The sequence below is a fragment of the Scomber scombrus genome, chromosome 7 (genome assembly GCF_963691925.1).
Source record: "Scomber scombrus chromosome 7, fScoSco1.1, whole genome shotgun sequence".
NCBI classification, from domain to species: Eukaryota; Metazoa; Chordata; class Actinopteri; order Scombriformes; family Scombridae; genus Scomber; species Scomber scombrus.
In genome coordinates, this window is record NC_084976.1 from 25,254,344 (window position 1) to 25,276,024 (window position 21,681).

General features: G+C 38.8%; 1 protein-coding gene across 2 annotated transcripts in view; it reads left to right on the top strand.

Annotated features, from left to right (window-relative positions):
* Positions 1–21,681, top strand: part of gramd1a (GRAM domain containing 1A) — a 32,594-nt gene that overhangs the window by 2,920 nt on the left and 7,993 nt on the right. For both annotated transcript variants that reach the window (XM_062422685.1, XM_062422684.1), the window contains exons 2-12: positions 10,572–10,788; positions 12,820–12,840; positions 13,101–13,185; positions 13,560–13,663; positions 13,891–13,986; positions 14,339–14,419; positions 15,506–15,624; positions 16,791–17,097; positions 18,081–18,234; positions 19,138–19,284; positions 21,375–21,496. In XM_062422685.1, the coding sequence (XP_062278669.1) occupies positions 10,572–10,788; positions 12,820–12,840; positions 13,101–13,185; positions 13,560–13,663; positions 13,891–13,986; positions 14,339–14,419; positions 15,506–15,624; positions 16,791–17,097; positions 18,081–18,234; positions 19,138–19,284; positions 21,375–21,496 (1,453 nt within the window). The remainder of the gene's footprint in view (positions 1–10,571; positions 10,789–12,819; positions 12,841–13,100; positions 13,186–13,559; positions 13,664–13,890; positions 13,987–14,338; positions 14,420–15,505; positions 15,625–16,790; positions 17,098–18,080; positions 18,235–19,137; positions 19,285–21,374; positions 21,497–21,681) is intronic.

Here is a 21,681-nt window from a genome sequence, read left to right on the forward strand (position 1 = left end):
GTTTACTTATCGCACAAGCAGCAGCAGCTCCACATAAGGTTGAGTGGCTTAGAGCACAGCGTCCGCACCGTCATCATCTCTTGTTTGACTGTCTCATGGGTAATCTACGCTTATAGCTCTGTAAAAACCTCAGCCAATTTGCATTCAGGCCTCCTGAGACCAGATTTGCCTGCAGCGACAGTCTAGCGAGTAGAGTGAGCAGCCTCCTCATTTGTGTGCAGGTTGGTTGAGGAAATTTAAAGAAAAAAGGGGCCTCACATCTGACAGATTTACACTTAGTTGACAAAATGGCACACGAGGTCAACTACTTTGGAGCGGGGTGGAGTTAATTAGCTAATGGCTAAAACTAGAGAGAACAGATTACACTGTTAAAATCCTGATTAAGTTCAGTTGATTTATGGTGCGCTGTAACATCTGATTAAAAAGAAAAAAAAAACAAAGGCCAACATCCAGATGAGTATACATACATTTTAAAGCTTTTATAATAAATTACCTCCTTTTCAGGTAGTTTTAGTTTATTTGTACATAAAAAAAAGAAAAGAAAATACATTATACAAAAAAATAATAATACATGCAGATTTGTTGAGATTAGGAAAATAAAACAATAACATCAAAAAAGAAATGTGCAGGAGGAGCCAATAAAACCCATCAGGGCTTGTCAGGTGGCCCTCCTATAGTGAAACATACAACCTTAAAACTTAAGAATAAAGAAATACAGACGAATATGTACAAAAGCTGAACAAAAACATTAAAAAAAACAAAATAAATAAAACTACAGTGTTACAAGTGTGATGTAAGCGAAACAAAAAGGTAAACAAAAAGAAAGTAAGATCTCTTGTTGTGGGAAGGGAAGAAGAAGGGAGGGAGGAGTAAAAAATGAGCCGGGACAGTCACAAGGAGCTAGAGGCGGGGTTCCTGCGCCATTTATCTTTCGTCTGAAGCATGATATCACCTTCAGCCAATGGGAGTGGGCTCTCGGTCTGATGATGTCATGTGGGTCCAATCAGAGGAGGTCCTGGGCACCACTGCAGTGGGCTACAGAGGGCAAGCAAAGGGTGATTTCTCTCCTTTTTTTATTTTGTATTGCTTCACACATGAACAGCTGTGGCCCTCCTTGTCCTCTTGGCTCATTTTACAGTCAGTGTACATTTGACCCAGTTATGTTGTTTTTAATTCATGAAATGTAATATACATTAACTTTTTAATTAGAACCCTTTTCAATGGTAGTTTAAACTAGTGCCCTTTATAATCAATCAATCAATCAATCTTTATTTACATTGCGCCACATCACAACAAAAGTCATCATTTTTATAGTGATAGTGTCTCAAACCGGCTTAAAGAACACAAGTGAATTGAAATATTTAGGTTTAGAAAAATGCACCTTTTTTTTTTTTAAAGGTCTTTCAGATAAGCCATAAAAGTAATAATCGTATTCACTCTAACTTGGGTGATGAGATCCTTTTTCATTCATGATCGCAAGCAAAACCACACAGAGATTTTATTTCTCAAGACTAATTTTGGATACTTCTCACTCTTTTTTGTGTCCATGAGGTTTAGTCAAATTTAATGGGATTAAAATGTGAAAATAAATGTATGAATACTTTGCACACATTGTTTTTTTGTAGACCCAGCATTTAAACAAACCTGATGCTGCTTTTAAGACAGGTTTTTAAGATATTTGCTTTAAACACATTTTGGATGCCAGGACGAGTCTGTCGTCCCATATTGAACGAGGTCTATCAGCTGCAGTTTATCCTGAGTGTGTCTCTAAACCAGGGATGCTATAAAGGCTCGTAAAGACCTTAATCTTCATCCAGAGTGAACATCCAGTGGAAACTAGTCCAGAGATGAGGACAAAGGAAACACAAGACACAACTAAAGACACAAGTAGAACATTTTAGCCAGCTTTAAGGCAATTAAGCAAGAGTGACGTCCAGGTTAATAGGTCAATATCTATGTGTGCATGTATATCATTTTGCGTGTCTGACACAAATGCGTTTTCCACAGTACGGCTGACAGGGTTAAATCTGCTGCAGAGTCCTCGTTCTGCTTGTTTTGATATAGGCGTGTCAGGCATGATAACATCACATGCTGAGTTTCAAAAATATGTAGATATATATTTAAATAACTCGTACCACTTGTCATTTGATGATGATGGACTGTAAGCGGAGGAAAACAGTCTGAAGATGTTATTTAATACCTAACATCACATTTTATATTCAGGGTGAATCATTGCAGCTCTGTAATAATTCAGATCTAAGGTTAATCCTGGAACACCTGACCTCGGTAAAGTTGTCTTAAAGTTTTTCTGAGACAAAATCAAACTGAACTCCTCTGTTTTTATTTTATTTTATTTTATTTCATTTTATTTTTGGATTGCAGATTGCAAAATAAAAATATAGGGGCATGATTATATAATCATTCACACCTCCACAAGAGCTTTACATATTTGACCTACTTAATTCAAAACTTAATGAAGACAGTTTTCTTGAGCGTCTCATGTGTGCTTTTCTTACAAGCAGATATCAAAATACCAAACAGATATTCATCAGGACGTCAGTGAACTCTGTTTTCATAAAGAATGACTCATTTTCTCCCATCAGTGTACAAACTTTCAGACAGTGTGATAAAGGATGTTAGACACAGCCAAATCTTAACATGCGCATGAGTAACCTACAGACTGATAGTGATTGTGATGAGACATCCCAGTCTCTATCCTTTACACCAGGGGTGTCAAACATAAGGCCTGCGGGCCAGAACTGGCCTACCAAGGGGTCCAATCCAGCTCGTTGGATAACTTTGCAAAGTATGAAAGTTGCAGAAAAGTAATTCCCAAATGTCTTTCACCCAGTTATTTGACGACTTTTCCTAAAGTGGCCCAACATGTGCAAAAATAAAAATATTATGTTATACTTTTGTATAAGTTTTTGTTAAATTAATAGTTTTAATAAGATTGTTATGTTATAAATAGTTTGTATAAGTAGTTATGAGGATTTCTTTTTATGGTTTCATCACGTTCTTGTAATTTTCAGTTTCAATAAAAATACATTTAAATCATTATTGCTATGTTATAGTATCATGTCTTAGGTAAAATAGGACATGATGATAGTGTGTTAATAGAGGTGTAAAACCTAAAAAATACACTCTGCTCTCTGAATGTTGTCAAGCAGCTTCTGTGCAAAATAACCTGAAAAAACAAACATAATATTGTTGAAACTGCTCATTTTTCACAGTAAATAGATGGTTTATTATAGTAAAGAGATATATATCTATATTATTGGGCTGTATGTGGCCTTTGTACTAATATTAGTTTGACACTGTCTTGCTCTACACAGTGTCGCTGCAGCTTTTTGACTCTTCCTGGATCACATAGTTTGTATTCAGTCGGCGCATTTACATGCAATGATATGTTCATCATCATCATTATTATTATAATTATTATTATGATTTCCTATTTTTGGTGTTTGAGCTTGAGTACATTCATCCTTGTAGAGTTTCTTTGTTGGTAATTTCCACACTTCCACAAACTCACTGCTGCTGCTTCCTCTTGTATTATAGACTTTAATTCACTTCAGCAGAACATGTGTTTCTGAGGATTTTTTTGGGGTGGGGATTTTCAGCACTCCTGACAATGTGCCACGTGTCTCTCTACTAATTGACTCAAAGACATCGATCTGTGTGCTGTCAGAAGCTCACTTGCACTTCTTCTCTTCCTTCCCTTTTGTTCTCTGTGTTGAAATGAGACCGTTTCTATAGACAGGAAGCAAAAGGCAATAACGAAGCACGTTTACTCACATCCTGTACATTTATGGTTGTTCCTTTTAGCTGTCTCTTTCTCGTATGCTCTCCTTCTTTTTCTTCTTTTTTTTTAATGACCACTCAGCCCATGAAGCGCTGACATTATTACGGGCCATTGGTGAACCTCAGAAAAGCAGATTACACAGAGGGAGGCAGCCTGGTGGAGATGTGGGCCTGGCTCAGGCCAGCGTGGATTATGATGTGGACTCTAATCCAGAGAGATGGACAGAGAGATTGAGGGTTAAGGGATTGGGTGGGCTCTGGGCTCTGGGCTTTGGCCAGGTGGGCTCACTACAGGCAGCCATGGTGTCTGTATTTATCATTTTAAAATACGGTATAAAGGGACACAAAGATGAACCCACAGTTGGGAGGATATTTGAAGTCTGAAGCATGAAGTCTTTGTTGTTTTGCCTCTTTGCAGTGCTAGAACAATTAAGAGATGACACACCTCCATAGATTACATTTATTTTACTTATTAAAACATATATATTTCATATTATTTTAACTATTAGAAGAAGCCACAGCCTCTATCTGTTAATGTGAATGTATCAATCCTAAAATGAGCAACCTAATCCCAACGCTTTTATGTTAATGTATGTTTGCTTTGTTGAACACAGACTGAAATAGGGCTTTATAAATATAACTATTGATTAATCTGCTGATTAGTTTCTCAATTAATCTTTTGGACTTTAAAATGTCAAATATTTGCAAAAAAGGGTCCTCGACAAGTTGCAGAGCCAAATCTATTAAAATACTCTTATTGTCCAACTAACAGTGAAAAGATTATTGATTTACTATCATAAAAAAAACATTTGAGAAGTTTGAAATGGGTGATTTGTTTTGGTACTTTGGCCTCAAAATGGCTCAACACCGTCAGAGAGTTAAAACACACCTGGTTAGTATTTTTGTCATGATGCAAATGCTTTGGAGTAAAAAAAAAAGGATGCTCAATTTGGATAGTAAATATAAAAAAGAAGCATAATATTTCCTATAGAGTGCAAAAGTCTCTATTTCATTAACCCTCACACACTGTTTATATTCAGACTATTCATCATCATCATCAATCACAGATTAAACAGCAAGATTATAATCCTTAATGACGCGTTTAGAGAGCAGAGAGTTTATTCTTCAGTTTTTACACTTTTTTGTGTTTATGTAGAAAACATGAATTGTATTAAATGTGAAGAATGTAACCATATTTTTATTTTAATTTTTGAATAAATATGGGTTAAACGTGTATCAGTTGCACACAAATGTTAAAATATTTCCAAAGTAAAAAATAAAACATATTTAGTAAACATACAAATGTTTTAAAAAATGGGTCAAATTGTACCCTTGAACATGAGGGCGGAGAGTTAAAACACACCTTAGTTAGTTGTTTTTTTTAAAGCATAATATTGTAATATGGAGTGCATAAATCTCCATTTCACATAAAGATGCAGACATTAATCATACAGATAACTGTGATAAATATTAGTGTGACCTTTTAGCCTTTAGTCTTTCTATAATAAGATAAAACCCCTCATTTTGACTCTCTTGCCCCCACCAACACCCCCTCCATTTAAGCACCACCTTACAGTAAGAAAAGGAAAAAAAAGAAAAAGCAAGGCCTCACTCAGCAGCACATGGAGCCTCCTCCTCCTCCCTCCCCTCCCTATTCACTCCCTCCCTCCCTCTTTCACTCCCTCCCTCCCTCGCCTGTTTGCAAAGGGGATTACGGATGGACGCAAAAAACTGCAGCCCGTTACCGGGTCCTGCAAACGGCATAGGGATAATCGGTCTGTCCGTGTCCGGTACCACCACCACCATCACCACCTGCAAGGCTGCGAGGAGGTAGCAGGGGCGTCTGCGACCACCACGATGGAGAAAAACTAACATCCGAACAGCGGACGATGGATGCATTTATTACCCCCGAGGCTAAAGCGAAGAAAACAAGGCGAAAGAAGGAGCGGACACACACACATACACACACACAGACGGACAGTAGAGGTGCCATATTGACACAGTAGTGAGCGACAACGTGTGTGTGTGTGTGTGTTTTTGTTTTTGTTTTCGTGTTTTTTTTGTTTTTGTGGGGCATCAGCTGGGACCTTGAACGCCTCATGACATGTTCGAGTAAGTGGCTCAATGACAGTCTCACCGCTAAATGATGATGATGATGATGATGATGATGAATATGCTCCTCCGTCCATTCAGTCACACCTTATAATAATTATCACTCATAGTAATAATGGTAGTAATGATATAATGTAGTTTATAAATATAACCGTGTAAAGCTGATAGTGACGTGTTTACACCCAGCCTGCATGCATGCATGTCCGTCTGTCGGTGGTCCCACTCCCCTCCTCTCCCCTCTCCCACCCTGTTTCTCTGAGCACAACAGCCTGCAAGCAAGCATGCATGTCTGTCGGTGGTCCCACTCCCCACCTCTCCCACCTCCTCTCCTTCCCTGTTTCACTGAGCACAACAACCTGCAAGCATGCACAGCTTTCTAATTGAGTCAGATAATTCCTCCTGACGACTCATTTTTTGTCGTTTTTTATTGTTTTCTCCTTAATGAGCTTACTAGACCGGCTTGTTTTGCATAGCCGGGAAAGCTAAAGCAGTTAGCTGATGCTCAGTTTTAGGTTTAGCATTGATGTGTGACAGACAGGAGCTTTTTGCAGAAAGTGTCTGCTCTGATGGTGTCGATTGTACAGAAAATAACCAGATATGACACATGAAGCGTGTTCAGATGTGCTTTTTTTATTTGAACCGTTATTATTAACAACTAGGGCACAAATACTCTGTTTTAAACAATGAGAGCTGTACAGACAATGATGTCAATTTAAGGAAAACAAATGAACATAGTAGTAGTAGTAGCTTTATTGTCATTAAACTAAGTGTTAGGCAACAATATAACAAGATTTAGATCGCACTAGATAGACATAAGAACATTTAAGACAATTAAAAATGATTAAAGACATAAATAAAACATTGAAAATCTAAAAGGGCAATACAGTGCAATATAAAAAGGTGCAAACAGCAGCAATGTTTGTTGTAACAGTAGGCTGTATGTAAACAATTGAAACAATTTAAGATACACTTATATTATTACACAAAAAGAGTTTTGATTTGTAGTCCTTGTATTTGTATGGGGGTCAGTGAGATGAGGAAGAAGCTGTTTTTCAGTCTTGTAGTGTGTGACTGAAATGTCCTGTATCATATTTATTTTTAACCAACATAATTGACAACAAGGGCCTAAATACTCTCTTTAAAACTAAGATAAAACAGTGAGAGCTGTTAAAGTAGCTAGTCTCAGTAAAGTTGAAGTGTCTGTACACACACTTATTGCAATCTGTTTGCATCGGGGGGAAAAACAGATTAAAATAGATCAGAGGTCTTTAATTTACACCACCTACAGTTTTAAGTTGGAGGCCCCTTGTGTGAGTCAAGACTGGGAGAGTATTTGTGATTAACTAACGCCGGAATACACCAGAGAAGGTTTGTGTCGAAATGTTTTCTGGCAATGCTGTCGGGATTTAAAGACATGCTGACACAGATTCACATCACTCGTTGGCCTGGTCACAACAAGCCTATTTACAGCTCCCACGTATGTTTACCTAAAGATAGCTTAGTGCCACTAGTCATAATGCCTCTCTAATTAACAAAGCAGGATTTGATAATGTAATATTTCGTGAGGTTATTTTCCTATTTTAAAAGAAACCCTGGTGAGGTACAGGGATGGATCACTGGAGATGGACTCTTAGCTCTTTTTCTTACTCTCCTGTCACTGACAACTGCTGCCAAGTTTACAGGTATGAACTGGACTCATTTTAAAATTTTGGTTTAATTTTTAATTGAATGTCAAAGCTGCTTTTCAAGAGAGACCAAGTCAAGGGGGGGACAGCATAAAAATACAAAGTTGTGACAAAAATTACAAACGTTTTTAAAAAATATTCAGCTGAAATGTATTAAATGGGTACGAGTTTCCCAAACTATTAAAAATAAAGTAGAAACAATACAATACATTTATTAGCATACACACTAAGAGAGCTATCGTACAGATTATTTGACATTGATTTGAATTCACCAACTGCGCACCTTATGTATATTTCTCCAATTTAAAAACAGTTTCCCCCCTGTTAAAGGACAGGTTTGCAATGTTTCAAGTTTGTCTTAAAGCAACAGCCAGGTGCCCAAATGATCATTGAAACCAGTTTTTCTTGCCGTGATCATTCCTCACGTCGATCTTTGACCAATCAAACAGTTTTGATACTCATATTAAGACACTGACTCAATCATGTTTCTATAATCTAAGAAATATAGCCAAACTTGTTGTATCAGTTGTATCTAGAAAATGAAACAGAGACATTAATACACACCTGTATCTCATCACGTCATTTTCTTTTTACCTGCCTGAACAAATCTTCTTTTCACTGCTTACAAACTAACCCAAAACCCAAAACGTTGCTACTAGGCTCTTAACTCGATCCAACACATGGTCACGCATTTTCATCCTCGCTGCACTGTCTAACATGACCAGGCTCCTCACACCCAGAGCCGAGCCCTTTGTTCCTCCACTCAGGGAGTACTAAGTGTACCTCGGACACATTTTAAGGCTCGGGCTCGCTAAAACTTCTGTAGTAGTCTTCCAGTAAGCTTGAGGTCCTTGAATACTGTGGTCTCATTTAAAAAGCCCCTTCAGTTCAGACAGGTCATTTGTGGTATTTCATGTTTTAACTTGACACCCATGTCTGTCCCTTTTGTATATTTTATCTAACTGTATTTTTATTTATCTCTCTGCTAAAAAAGTGATAAATGTGGCCACTTAATATGAGTCAGTCTGCTGAAGCTTTCATATAAGCTTCAGATAACCTTTTTAAATGCATTTTTATACAAAATGTTCAATTTGAAGTGGATCTTTTAATAGCCAAGTATGAAGAGGAGGAATGAGTACAGTGAGGAAAACTCTCTCTCTGTGCTCATATAGACACCTGACTGCTGCTGTAAGACTTGATAAATTGCTAACGCATCCTTTTAATTACATCATTGCAAGGTAAAGATTGACGCAATTAAGTTGTCATCAAGTGTGGAGAATTATGTTTGTCTTCACCACTCAGCATAAATGAATTGATCATTGAGAGAGTGACAACATGGCAGCTGACGTTGACGCAGACATTAGTCACAAAACGAAGGTTAACACGGAGATAGTTTGAAGACGGAGGGGAGTTTGGCATGGGGAGAGCAGTTGGAGGTGATGAACTAATGAACTCTTGGTTTCATTAATAAAATAATTACCTGGAAGGAGTTGCTGCGTCATGCTGTGGAGCGAACGAGCAGAGCATCCATCAAGTTGGCAAATGTCCCAAGTGTGGAGTTTACAGATTTAAAGCGAGCTGCTTAGGATAAATGGAGTGCACGCTGATAAAAGCCTTTGTGTGTGTGTGTTTGTCGTCGACTGACAGTGAACGCAGTGGTTTGTTTTTACATATAAAGGAATGAGGTGACACCGTGGTGTGGTGTAAACATAGCCATTTTCACAGGTCGCTGACCTGATCATTAGATGTAAATGTTTTGGCAGCAGGAGGAGGGCTGACCCTGCTGACGACAGCAGAGGTTGAACCATGTCGGACACGTTTTAGGTCTATTAAATTCAAGAGAGGCTGATGTTTTTGTTTTTAGCTTTGATAAGGCTAAAGCTAACTGCAAGTCACCCATCAATTGATAATTTACTTATTTAGTATATAAAATGTCAAATATGATAAAAACAAGTAAAGTTTGTCTTCAAGCAACCAAAAAGTTTCAGTTTGCGTTCATATGAAATTAAAGTAAATATAACATGAGGGAAACTTCCCAGCTAATGTAACTCTTACTTAATCATTTACATTTATGTCAATTGACTTATCAATATATTTAGTAATCATTTGAGCAGTGGACCACACTGTTTCTATCCACACAAAAGGATAGTTTAAGGGTTTTTTATGGTTTTATTTGAGAGAGAGATGTTCTCAAAACAATAGTCAGGTGGCCAAATGAGCATTGAATGGTGAAAATGAACGTTGAAACGACAAAATGAAATGTATTTAAAAGTTTATCTGATGATAATATGAGGTCTGAGTTAGTCAAATAAAGTGGATATCTACATTCCTCGTGTCAGCTGCAACGGAAGGATTGTAACAAAAAGAGTGAAAATTTGGAAATACTTGGACACGTGATATTATCTTCAAATAAACATTTAAATACATATTTGCGCAGGAGGAGGGCTTTGGATTTTGCCCCTTGTCTCTTATACTGAAAATGTAATATGAAGGGATCTCTAAGTAGTCCGTATGAACAGGAGGAATCATTACAGCAGTGTTCATTTAGACACCTGACTGTTGTTTTAGGACATGCTTGAAAAGCTGTGAACCTGTTCCTTAAGTTTGTCAGAAGAAAATCAAATCAAACATTTGTAATTACAGCAAAGACTCTTTAAAAAAACTTCAGTCTCTTATTGTGAAGGACTGTGGGTCCTGTGCTTTGTAGCTACACCCATTGACTAGACGGCCTTTAAATACTTTAGGCTGCTGTATCAGTCAAAATGAGGCCCTGTGGGGCCTCAATTGGTAGTTTGAGATTGCAAGCTATTGTTAAATAGGAAACGCCTGCAGTCTTTCTTCACAGCCTGACATTAAAGGCTTTACAGAGAAAAGTTTTGCAATGAAATATGAAAGAGCACGTGTGTGTCGTCACCTGCCTAAATCTCTCTCTCTCTCTCTCTCTCTCTCTCTGTTGTCTTTTTCTGTCTCCAGCACGGCCAGTAACTCTCCACGCAGCACCCCCGGCAGCTCTCCCTCCCTGCGGCGCAGGGTCCTTGGGGGTGGAAGGGCCAGTGAGAGTGAAGGAGGAGGAGAGAAGAGCGGTGGAGGAGGAGGCGGTGCAGATAGCCCCCTGCCCTCCATACCTTCTGCCTCCTCCCTCACATCCGCCTACCCGATTGCTTCTCGACACTTCAGCCGCAATGCTAAGGTAACTCAGAATATTCATTGTTGAAGGCGATGTGTTGTATCGTGTTAATTTGTGAGCTTTTGTTAGATTTTTTTTAAAGTCAAGTTAAGTCAAGTTTTGTTTGACTAAGAGTTTTCACATTTCTTAGTCAAAGAAAACTGTAATTATTTAAGTTCGTTTTAGTCAATAGAAACCTTTGACATTTTAGTGTTTTGTAGCCATCAGATTGTAGTCTAGTTGAGTGGAAACTAATAGTTCTAGTATATAGTATAAAGTTTTTATCTTATCACCATCTGCTGAAACACGTGTTAAATGATTCAGAATGTGGTTTTGCAGAAAGTGTCTGTTCTGATGGTATCAGTGTAAGAAAAAAACACCCAGATATGAACATTTTTAACCCACAAGATTAACAGCTGGTGCCAAACACTCTGTACACAGAAAATAAAATGATTTGGAACAATTGTTTTTTTGGGTTGCCCAAAATACAAACTTACTTTTCTGTTCTGAACAACAGAAAAAAAGTAGTCTAATAAAGAGGAAAAGAATACTGCACACACCCTTATTGCAATCTGCTTGCATTGAAAAAAAGATTAAAATAGATCAGACGTCTAATTTGCACCGCTACAGTTTCACGTCGGCAGCTCCCTGCATGAATCCGACTCTTGCGACACACACACAAACACAAACACACACACACACACACACACACACACACACACACACACACACACACAGACAAACGGATAACCGACACTTGTGTTTACCAACACTCACTCTCTCACACTTAAACACACAAACACATTGTAATTTTGAAAAAAAAAGTCTAATTTTTTTTGTCTTTTTTGTTAATGAAATGAAGAGTGTTTGATCATTTTTATTTGTTAAACTTCATTTTAGTCTTTTTTCATCAACAATATTACATGTTGAGATAGGTACAGTTGGGGTTTAATGACGTCAGTGCGTCGCTCGTCTTGTCTTAATCATGGGGAAAAAGTTGTCGACGAACGTATTTCATCATAGTTTTAATGATCAAAATGAACATTAATGTCATAGAGGGGTGTTAAACTTCAGATGACAGCAGATACGCACACAGATAAGTGAGGCAAAGAGCAAGACCTTAACGACACTGTTCCTGTTCTATGTACAGTGTGATAGCTTATAAGCAACATATCTCTTTCATGTGATCACAGCGAGCATTTCCATGACTAATCAAACATGTCATTATTATTCCCAGGCTGTTTTATTCCAGTCTTGTTGTGTGACCTCATCAAAAACTCATATCATATCCATGATGACTGTGTAAAGTTTGATAAACACTGACTTTTGATAAACATTGACTTTTGATAAACATTGACATTTGATAAACATTGACATTTGATAAACAGGCTAACAAGCAGTTGTGCATTAATACACTTTTAACTGCATAAATGCCCAAAATCTTTTTGTGTGGGGGAAGATTAATTTAGATGTACTGCCCCACATATTTTACATGTAGAAAATGCAGCACTCCACCTTCATGCTAGTACATTTTCATACAGACCACATATCTTGAGCAAATGTTCTAAACGTTTATGTATTTTTGTTAACTTTTCATTGTAGCCACATGCACTCTTACAATATTGACTGTTTCTGTTAGCAGACAGTAAAGTGTTAGCATGTTTGCTCTATGTAAATTTACTCAGATGGTATATGTAGTATGTATGTAGTTTGTGCCTCTGGGTTGTGTTTAAGCTTTCACAGCTCATTGTCATATGAAGAATAGCTGGTATAAACGCCAGTTCATTACAGCTGGTCAGTGACGCCTATCTTTTTTAAAATGGAGAAGTGCTGATAGTGTTGACACCTCTGAAAACAACAAAACCTCAAGGTTAAATATGGACTGGATTGGCAGAATCATGCATTACAAATATATCAAAGTCGGCTACTTTACCAGAACCATGAATGCTGATAGATTTCCCTTATCTGTGTTAAATAACTTTCTACTGTAACCTTTTATTGTTACAGAGAGAACTGAATACTGTTCACTAAAATATGCTGTTCTTTTCTTTGCAGAAAATGCAGAGCTGGTACAATGTAAGTATACATAAACAGCCCCTCAGTATGCATTTTCACTCCAGGGTGCTTTACTTTGCTGGTGTTTGTTTGATTTTAGTTCCTGACGGTTACAACTGCACATGGTAAAATGGTGCTGAGGTGTATTATTGTTTGTGCTGTAGATAAATACACTGTTTCTCTCACTTGCTTCACCAAATACTCCAATGTAGCCCAAGGCTATTGACTGTAGTGGGGTAGAATACTATGTTCTCTTTTCTATCTCTTGTCCTCTCCCTCAGGTCCTCAGTCCCACATACAAACAGAGGAACGAGGATTTTCGCAAACTCTTTAAGAAACTTCCTGATACAGAGCGACTTATAGTGGGTGAGTTAGATGCACATTATGTCAGAGACATGTTGGTATAAAGAGTTCAAAGTTCACTTTTTTTGTCCATCAGCCAAACAGCTAGTGACTGTTCAAATATTACCAGCCACTCAAAAGATTGACATTGTGTTTTTTTGGCTAGTAATTAAAGCAAATCTACCAGCTGCTTGCATATTCTACCAGCATTTGGCTTGTGGCTGGTGCTAATTTTGTTGGCATATGATAAATGTATGCATATGTATGTTCTACACCAATGTGGGGGCGAACAATACCTGTGTCACCATACACTCAGCAGACCCCCTCACTTAAAAATGACTCCTGATTCTACTACTACTGCCAGTTTACCTCTTTTCTTTTCCCATTTCTTTCCTCAGACTACTCTTGTGCCCTGCAGAAGGACATACTGCTTCAGGGACGCCTTTATCTGTCAGAGAATTGGCTTTGTTTCTACAGTAACATCTTCCGCTGGGAAACCACTGTAAGCCACGCACGCACTGTGTACACATTTGCATGCGCACAGGCAAACATCTGCCTGTTGTAACCTGGTTAATGTCACACCTGCAATCAGATAAGAAGTCCTTTTAATGCACTTGTTTGCAGATCAATATAGATACCCGCAGCCACTGGGTGAGATAAGAGTATCGCACGGAGAAATACGCACTGAAGCATACACACAGTTAACTTCTCATCTTCTCCTCTATTCAGATCACTATCCTGCTGAAAGACGTGACTTCTATGACCAAGGAGAAGACTGCCAAGCTCATCCCAAACGCCATCCAGATCAGCACTGACAATGAGAAGGTCAGACTCAAGCACAAATAAGATTTACTCAAGGAGTAAAAGACTTATTTCTGTAGTTATGAACACATTTTCTATCCTTTTTACATTTTAAGTGAAATACTGCAACAAAAGCAAGAAAGTGCTTGCTATTGATGCTGTTTACTTCAAGTAATCGTTTTTTTTGCCTGTGTAGCAGTATGAAATGAGCTGACTCAACTGTATCTCAACTTACAATGACAAAGCAAACATCCCAACAGAGTGAAACCATCCGTCAAATCCAGCCTTTTCTTTTTTTTTTGTCTTTCTAATGTCTCCTTCCTTCCTTCCTTCCCTCCCAAACACCGTCCTGTCCCGCTGATATTCACCCTCTCAGCACTTCTTCACATCTTTCGGAGCAAGGGATCGCAGCTTCATGATGATTTTCCGTCTGTGGCAGAACGCACTGATGGACAAGGTACATCCTCCTCTCCACCCTCCTGATGGTTTTTGCTGTTGCGGTGTGACACGGACTGTAGTTACCCTCTCAGAATAGCACACACAGTGTCAAGAAGCAGGAGATGGCTTGTGAGAACATTTGAAATGACTGTTATTTGCTGAGTTTGAACATAGAGATTTATTTGGATGGCACTGGTGCAGAAACATAACAGCTGAGTACAGCAATTGGCAACCGAGTACAAATTGAAACTTTATGTGCAGTGGAAACATTACAAGTCAGTCTGTAGACACAAGGCTGTCAAACAAAACACCAAGTAACAATCATCAAATGCTCCATTGTGAAAACAGTGTTAATAGTGTTGATTTTAAACTTTATTGTGTGATTATATGATTAATTAAGTTTATCGTGGTGGTCAGAAGAATTCAGCGTTCTGCACAATTTAAAAGTGACAACAGTAACACCAAAAATATGATGATTGACTATTTAAATGTCATTGAGTGTGATCACTTAAATGTATTATTTATCAGAGACAACACACGTTAATTAACATTAATACCATGTGGCATATTAATCAAAAGATTATATTACATCTGCAGTCCCTGAGCTGGTTATACGTTAAAAGAAACAAGCAAGAGGTTAAAAAAACAAAACAACCTCAACAGGACAACATCAAGTCACATGTAAGAGGATACAGCGTTAATCAACGGAAACCTGATTAAAAAACCATTACAGGACGGAAACATACAAGTACATTAAACAATCAGAAGCTGACAATGGCCGACAAGCTCATTGTGACCTTACAAACAAGGACACACACATTAGATATCACATATAGCATGCAGACTACAGTGAATGACAGAGCATTTATCTGCTGCATTATCTCTTTCCTCTCTGGTTGGATGTCCTCATTTCTAATCTGTCAGATCATACGGACCTAAGTGCCACCTCCATTAAATCTTGTCATCCTGTCAACAGTCACAATTGATTGGTTCTCAATGCCCTTTGAATGCTAATCAAAACTCTTTCACTATATTACATGACAAACAGTACTGCTGTATCTAGATAGCAGCATTATAATCATTTGTCTTTGTGTTTGTTTTGCAGTCTCTGTCCCCCAAAGAGTTGTGGCACATTGTGCACCAGTGTTACGGCACTGAGCTGGGCCTCACTAGTGAAGATGACGACTACGTCTCCCCCACTGCCGAACATATGAACGGCTTACTGTGAGTGTTCATGTGTAAAAAGCAAACTTATATACGGTGTGGTGCATGTTACTTTAGTGCCTTTTTGTTATTTAAATGGATGCTTTTTAACACACTAAACACAATCAAAGTGTGTGCAGTTTGTGTTGGTTTTGGTTTGATATTTGAAGCTGTTTATGATTCATAAGTATATTTTCGTGCTGCAACAATCAGTCAGTAGGAAAAAGTCCAAATCCTCTAATTCCAGCTTTTCAAATGTGAATATTTAGTCCTCTATGACAGAAGGCAGCAAAGTTAAATATCTTTGTGTTGCGGACCGCTGGTCAGAACAGAAGATGTTTGAAAATGTCAGCTTGGCCTTTTGGGAAACAGTAATGGACATTTTTTCATCATTTTCTGACATTTTATAGACCAAACAACTAATTGATTAATCAAGAAAATCAGATTAATCAGTAATGTAAAATAATTGTTAATTGCAGCCCAGGTACATTTGTTTTATTATAATTATATCATAATTACTATTTATCCAATGGTCCAATTTAAACAAAATACTATGTATAATTAATTCTGCAATTAACATTTAAGCCTCTGTGATGTAATACCTTACCCTCCTGTTGTTGTCCTATTGACTGTGCAACTTTTGTCCTCCTGGGTCAAAATTGACTATTTATAAAGCATAAGGTGTAAATTATCACCCAGCAAACTACATTCCTACTTATTACCACAGGGTTTATACTTAGTTTTGGAAATTATGGTCAATAGGTCTCATTTAAATGAAATTATACCTCAGTTTTGAGTTAACTCCCGTTGTCCTCCCGGGTCACAATTTACTTGTGGACAACAGGAGGGCTAACTACCAGAAAAGGGAGAAATAGAGAAAAGCCTCAGGAAAAAAACATACTTCTCGAGTTCTTGGGTTGCATGCATGTGCAAATACCATCCGATAAACTGACATACATGCAGCTAGAGGGGTTTGGTCTGCTCTCTCTTTAACCAAACAAGCAGATCCTCACTAATTAGTAGACAGGGATTGATTATGTGTTGTTGTTTTTTTCAGATCCTATCGAATTCATTAAGTCCATATGTTCTCTAACAAACACTTGGCTCTTTTTCTTTCTCTCACAATGTGACTTTATTTGTGTGTCTCTGTTTCACTCGCTCTCACTTCCTCTCCCTCCGTTCCCCAGGCCAGGAGACGAGTCAGTATCGGTCACAGATCTACTAGACCTGAGCTCAGTGTCGGTTGCCTCTACGGGTAGCTCTCCTCCGCCCCTGGTTCCCTGCAGTCCAGCCAGCCCTTCCTCAGCTACCAACCTCGGGGCCTCGTCACCCCTGTCCTCCGCGTCCTGTCTGCCCATAGAGGTTCCTTCCTCATCTGGACGCAGACTCAGCTCCGACCCCCTCGAACCCAGCCCGCCCAGCTCCCACAGCTCGCTGCCATCCACCACTCCCACCAACACTTCTGTCTCTGCTTCAGCCTCTGCTTCTGCATTTGTGAGTCTTCCTCTTAACATACACAATGTACTTGGCAGTAGCTCATCTTCAACACTGTAGTGTCCCTGATTTCAACCTACAACTCCTGTCAACACAGTTCAGTAAACACAGTTTGTTTTTATTTTAATTTTGGTGCGGTGTGATCATTGTGCCATGGATAGATGTGGAGGATTCTTCGTTTGTGTAATGTGCAGTATAGTTAGCAAATTGATAACAGTGTCTACAGCTATGATTCAGTTTATATTGCAAATCTGATAATATCCAGTACAAGCTGGCATTAGTAGAGTTGAGTGGTTTATTTTTAACACTAACATGAATTTATTACAGCAGCAATTGTTGGTCTTCATCAGCTGTTTTGAAAGATTTGTGACTCAGTAAACCTGGTTCTGTCTGTACTTTACCTTGTTTTTCGTTAACTGACTTTACATAACTGTACTGTTCCAAACAAACACTTGATTACAGAAATACATCAAATATATCATCTAGGCAAGCCATAATTACTTTTAACACAATTTTTTTCTCAAACACGGAGAGAATTTGGTATTTTTAAACATTTTAAATACAAAGGGCAGGAAACTCATATAATTAGTATAACAAACAAACAAAAAAAAACAAAAAAGCATGAAATACAAGATCTACATTTAGTATCTAATGATGTGTAATATTGTGTAGTTGTCTGGTTTGGATCTGTGTCCAATCAGATCTGCTCATGAATAGCTGCTCTAGTTGTTTTCCCTGCAGTCTTGATCTTGATGCGGGCAAATCAAGCCCAAGCCAAGATGAAGTGAATAAATGGAGCGCTGTGTTGACTGAGCCGGTTTCACATTAATTGCGCGGCTGCAGTGGTATGTCTGCTCAGCATCAACACGAGGTCAGCCCAGCTGAGGCCTCTTTCCTCTCCAGTCATATGACAATGGGGTGATTTGGCTACAAACCTCTTGCTAACTGTCTTCTGGTGTGCTTTTCGCCTCTCGCTGCATCAGAATCTGGAAGAGGGTGGCGACAGCCTGTCCGAGTCAGCCAATCACATGCTGCCCCCGCCATCCACCAGCCTGGGAAACCTCTCCTCACTGGACATCACAAATGACGAGGAACTGCCCACAGACCCCAGCAACTCCTCCGACACGCAAGAAGAGAGTAAGTGTTGTTTAAGTATCTAACCACCGTGAGAACCCAGCGAAGTGGAGAACGCAGGAATTATAAGACAGTTAAATTGTTATTAATTCATTGATTATGTTCTTCGTTAATCATTTTACTTTGCTGTCTTACTTTGTGATTCTCTGTACCTGAGGCGCCTTAGTTTAGTGTATTTTATCAAATCTTACTGTGAACTAATGTTGTCTTTATGTACTATGCAAGCAAATGTTATTATAGTGACTTCTGTTATTGTTTTCTTCCTCCTGGTCAAACAGTGTATAACTTCTTTAACGTTAGCTTATTACTGCGTTATCGCTCCCGACTTTTCAGCTTTATACATCAACAGTTATTGCAGGGAAGGTTGGTTGACTGTGGAGTGTTTTACACCCTGAACTAAATCAAAGAATTTCCTTGAGGGCTTATGTTCACCAGAGCTGAAAATAACTAACTGTTGTTAAACTGTGCATGCTTTTTTTGGTGCTGTCAGATGATTAACCAGAAATGACCTGCAAGTTGACAAGATAATGATGTGAATGCTCTGGGATTAAATATTAAACAGATAGAGCACATTTCAGAAGATTTGAATGTGCAAACCAGAGCGTGAACTCATTCAGTGATAAGCAAATACATTCAGTAACAATCTGTGTTTCCACTGAAATCATTTGGAACCACAGCCACAGCTTTGCTATCACTGCTAGAGTAAGTGTGATTATTAAAATGACAAAGTTCCCTCTTACACACATCAACGTGTTCAGATGCATACTTTGGGAAAGATTAAACAGTACATTTAGACTTGCACAGGATCAATAACTCTAATGATTGAATCATTACTAAAATAACAAGAAAAAGAAGGTTATGAATCGATTTTTAATAACCTTTTTTATTCTATCTCCGGACCTCCAGGTGAAGTGGAGTCATTTTGCGCTGACCTGAACGGGCGGCTGCACATCAACTCTGTGCTCCGCATGAGTGTAGACAAGCTGCACGACCTGCTCTTCTCTGCCGACACACACTTTATCCAGCACCTCTTCTCACAGCGACACTTCACTGGTATGTAAAGCACACACACACACACATACACACACACACACACACACACACACACACACACATACACAAACAAATACATAATCTTGTATATGCTCATACACAATTGAGACATATTTTCTAATCTGGTTTTTGGCCCCATGTTTTAGAGTTCTCTCTAATGATGAGAAACTTTATTCAGCTTTTTGATGTTCCTACATTTCCAGGAATGCATTTTTTTTAGGAAGAACTTTGACAGAACGTGTATTAACTTGTTGCATACCTAAAGGTTAACAGAGCAAGTTTTTCCTGTTGATGCAGCGACGGTTACGGCCCAGTGTTTGTTGTCACTCCGTTGCTTACTGGACTGTGGATGCTGCTGTCAGTGGAAATATCACTTTCATTTTCAATTTCACTACACTAGAACCTGATGTTTACTGATTGATGTTTTAGATTACAAAACCCATTTATGCAGTACACAGCAGGGCCCAAAAGTTTTAGACCACAATGAAAATCTTGGAAACGATCAGACAATTTGAAGACTCAGAAACATTTAGAAACACAAGAGGCTATGACATGTGACATGAAGAAGACATATTTAAGATTCTGCACTAGTTCTAGGTCAGCAATCAAATTTAAGCAAATTTGTGGCACTGACTAACTTAACTACTCTGTACAAAAGGTCAGGTTTCTTTGAGTTGTATCCTGTCCAGTGAAGCTTTCAGATGACACTCAGGTGGATTTGATCTACTTATCAGAGGCTCATTCAAGTAACAGTAGCAGTGTCCGCTTGTTATAAATATAGCTTTGCCTACAGTTTCCAACAGATCATTGCTTTCTAAATAAAATTGTGATAGTGGGAAACATGGCATCATATTCCCAGCTGTTGACTCACCAACAACCACGATTAGTCACGTCAAGAGCGACCACACTATCATAAGGTCAATACATGAAGCTTAGTTCCCTGAAAGATAGAAAAAAGCAACTTCATCACGGATACAGAATTTGCCAAATAAAGAAAGAGAGACGAGTAGCTGTTTCTAAAACGCTTCTCAGGAGGGGAAAAAAGGCCAAATGCTTGTTGTGGACAAAGAAATACCAGCATTTCACAGTGGATGACTGATGGATCCAAGTTTGAGATTTATGGCAGTAACAGAAGGGTGCGTGTGAGGAGGCAAACATGAGAGAGAGAAAGATGTTGCAGTGTGTCAAACCGACAGTGAAACATGGTGGTGGGAATATTATACAAGTCTGGGGGTGTTTTGCCTTCTCTGGAGTTGGAGACCAAGGAGAAGTAGCACTCTGTTCTTCAGTTTGCATTTCGAGCAGAAACATTCATATTGCTGCAGGATAATGACCCCAAACACTTGAAATTTAAAATCCAATTCAAAATAACTTTATTTATCCAGTAGGAACTTCATTTGTGTAAAGGTGTCAGTGTATACATGTTTTTTTGTTTGTTTTCCAAAATAGTTTCGTTATTCTTGTGAAGCTTCCGCGCCACTCGGTCCAACTTATAAATACAAATGTGATGATTTCAAAACTGAGGCACTTCTTAACCCCCACCACTCAGAGACATGCTGTAGCCCACTGTATTGAGCCACTAATGAGCGTGCCACACAAGCTGTTTACGCTGGGTTAACCACCCTCCATCACTGGTTGTTTTGTTTTTTATCCACAGCCCTGCGTCGTCGCTTCATAACAGTGAGTTTAGTTGGGCTGACATTTGAAGTCATCTTTGCATAAACGGAGTGTCTATTTTGGAGTTTTTTTCCTGTAGTTTAAATGAGGACAGAGTTAAATCCATGGAGTTGGCCTGTGGCTACCCTGTTCGGAGGCCCTGCCTACTTGGGAACATTGTGCCGCTCTAATTGGGGCATTTCTTTCTTTCCTTTCTTTTTATGAAGGAGCGTGTATTTGACCCTCTTTTACTCTCTCGCTCTCTTTCTCTTCACCCCGTCGCAATCTTGTGGTCTCTTTCCTTTCCATTCATAAATTCACAACCTCTCGTGTCCTTTCGTGCTCTCATTTTCACAAAATCTCTTGGGACTTGGTGTCTCTTGTTCTCTCGTGACTCGCTCATGTTCTCTCTCTCTCTTTTCTGCGTCTCTCAGACCTGTCGGTGGGCGAGTGGCAGCAGGACAGCAGCAGTGGGACTACCAGCCGTGTGCTCAGCTACACCATCGCCCTCAACAACCCCCTCGGCCCCAAGACTGCCCCTGTGGTGGAGACGCAGGTCAGTCCTTAACAAACACAGGCCTTTTTTTTTTTTTTTTTTTTTTTTAATTTCATCAGTCAGCACATTCAGCACACAGTCTTTGTTTAGCAGCAAGTAACTGAACAGGAACTTGAACTGAAGTGGAGCTTCCTCTGGTGTCTTTTTTAAGTCATGACTGAAAAAGTAGTGTCTTCTAAATTTTA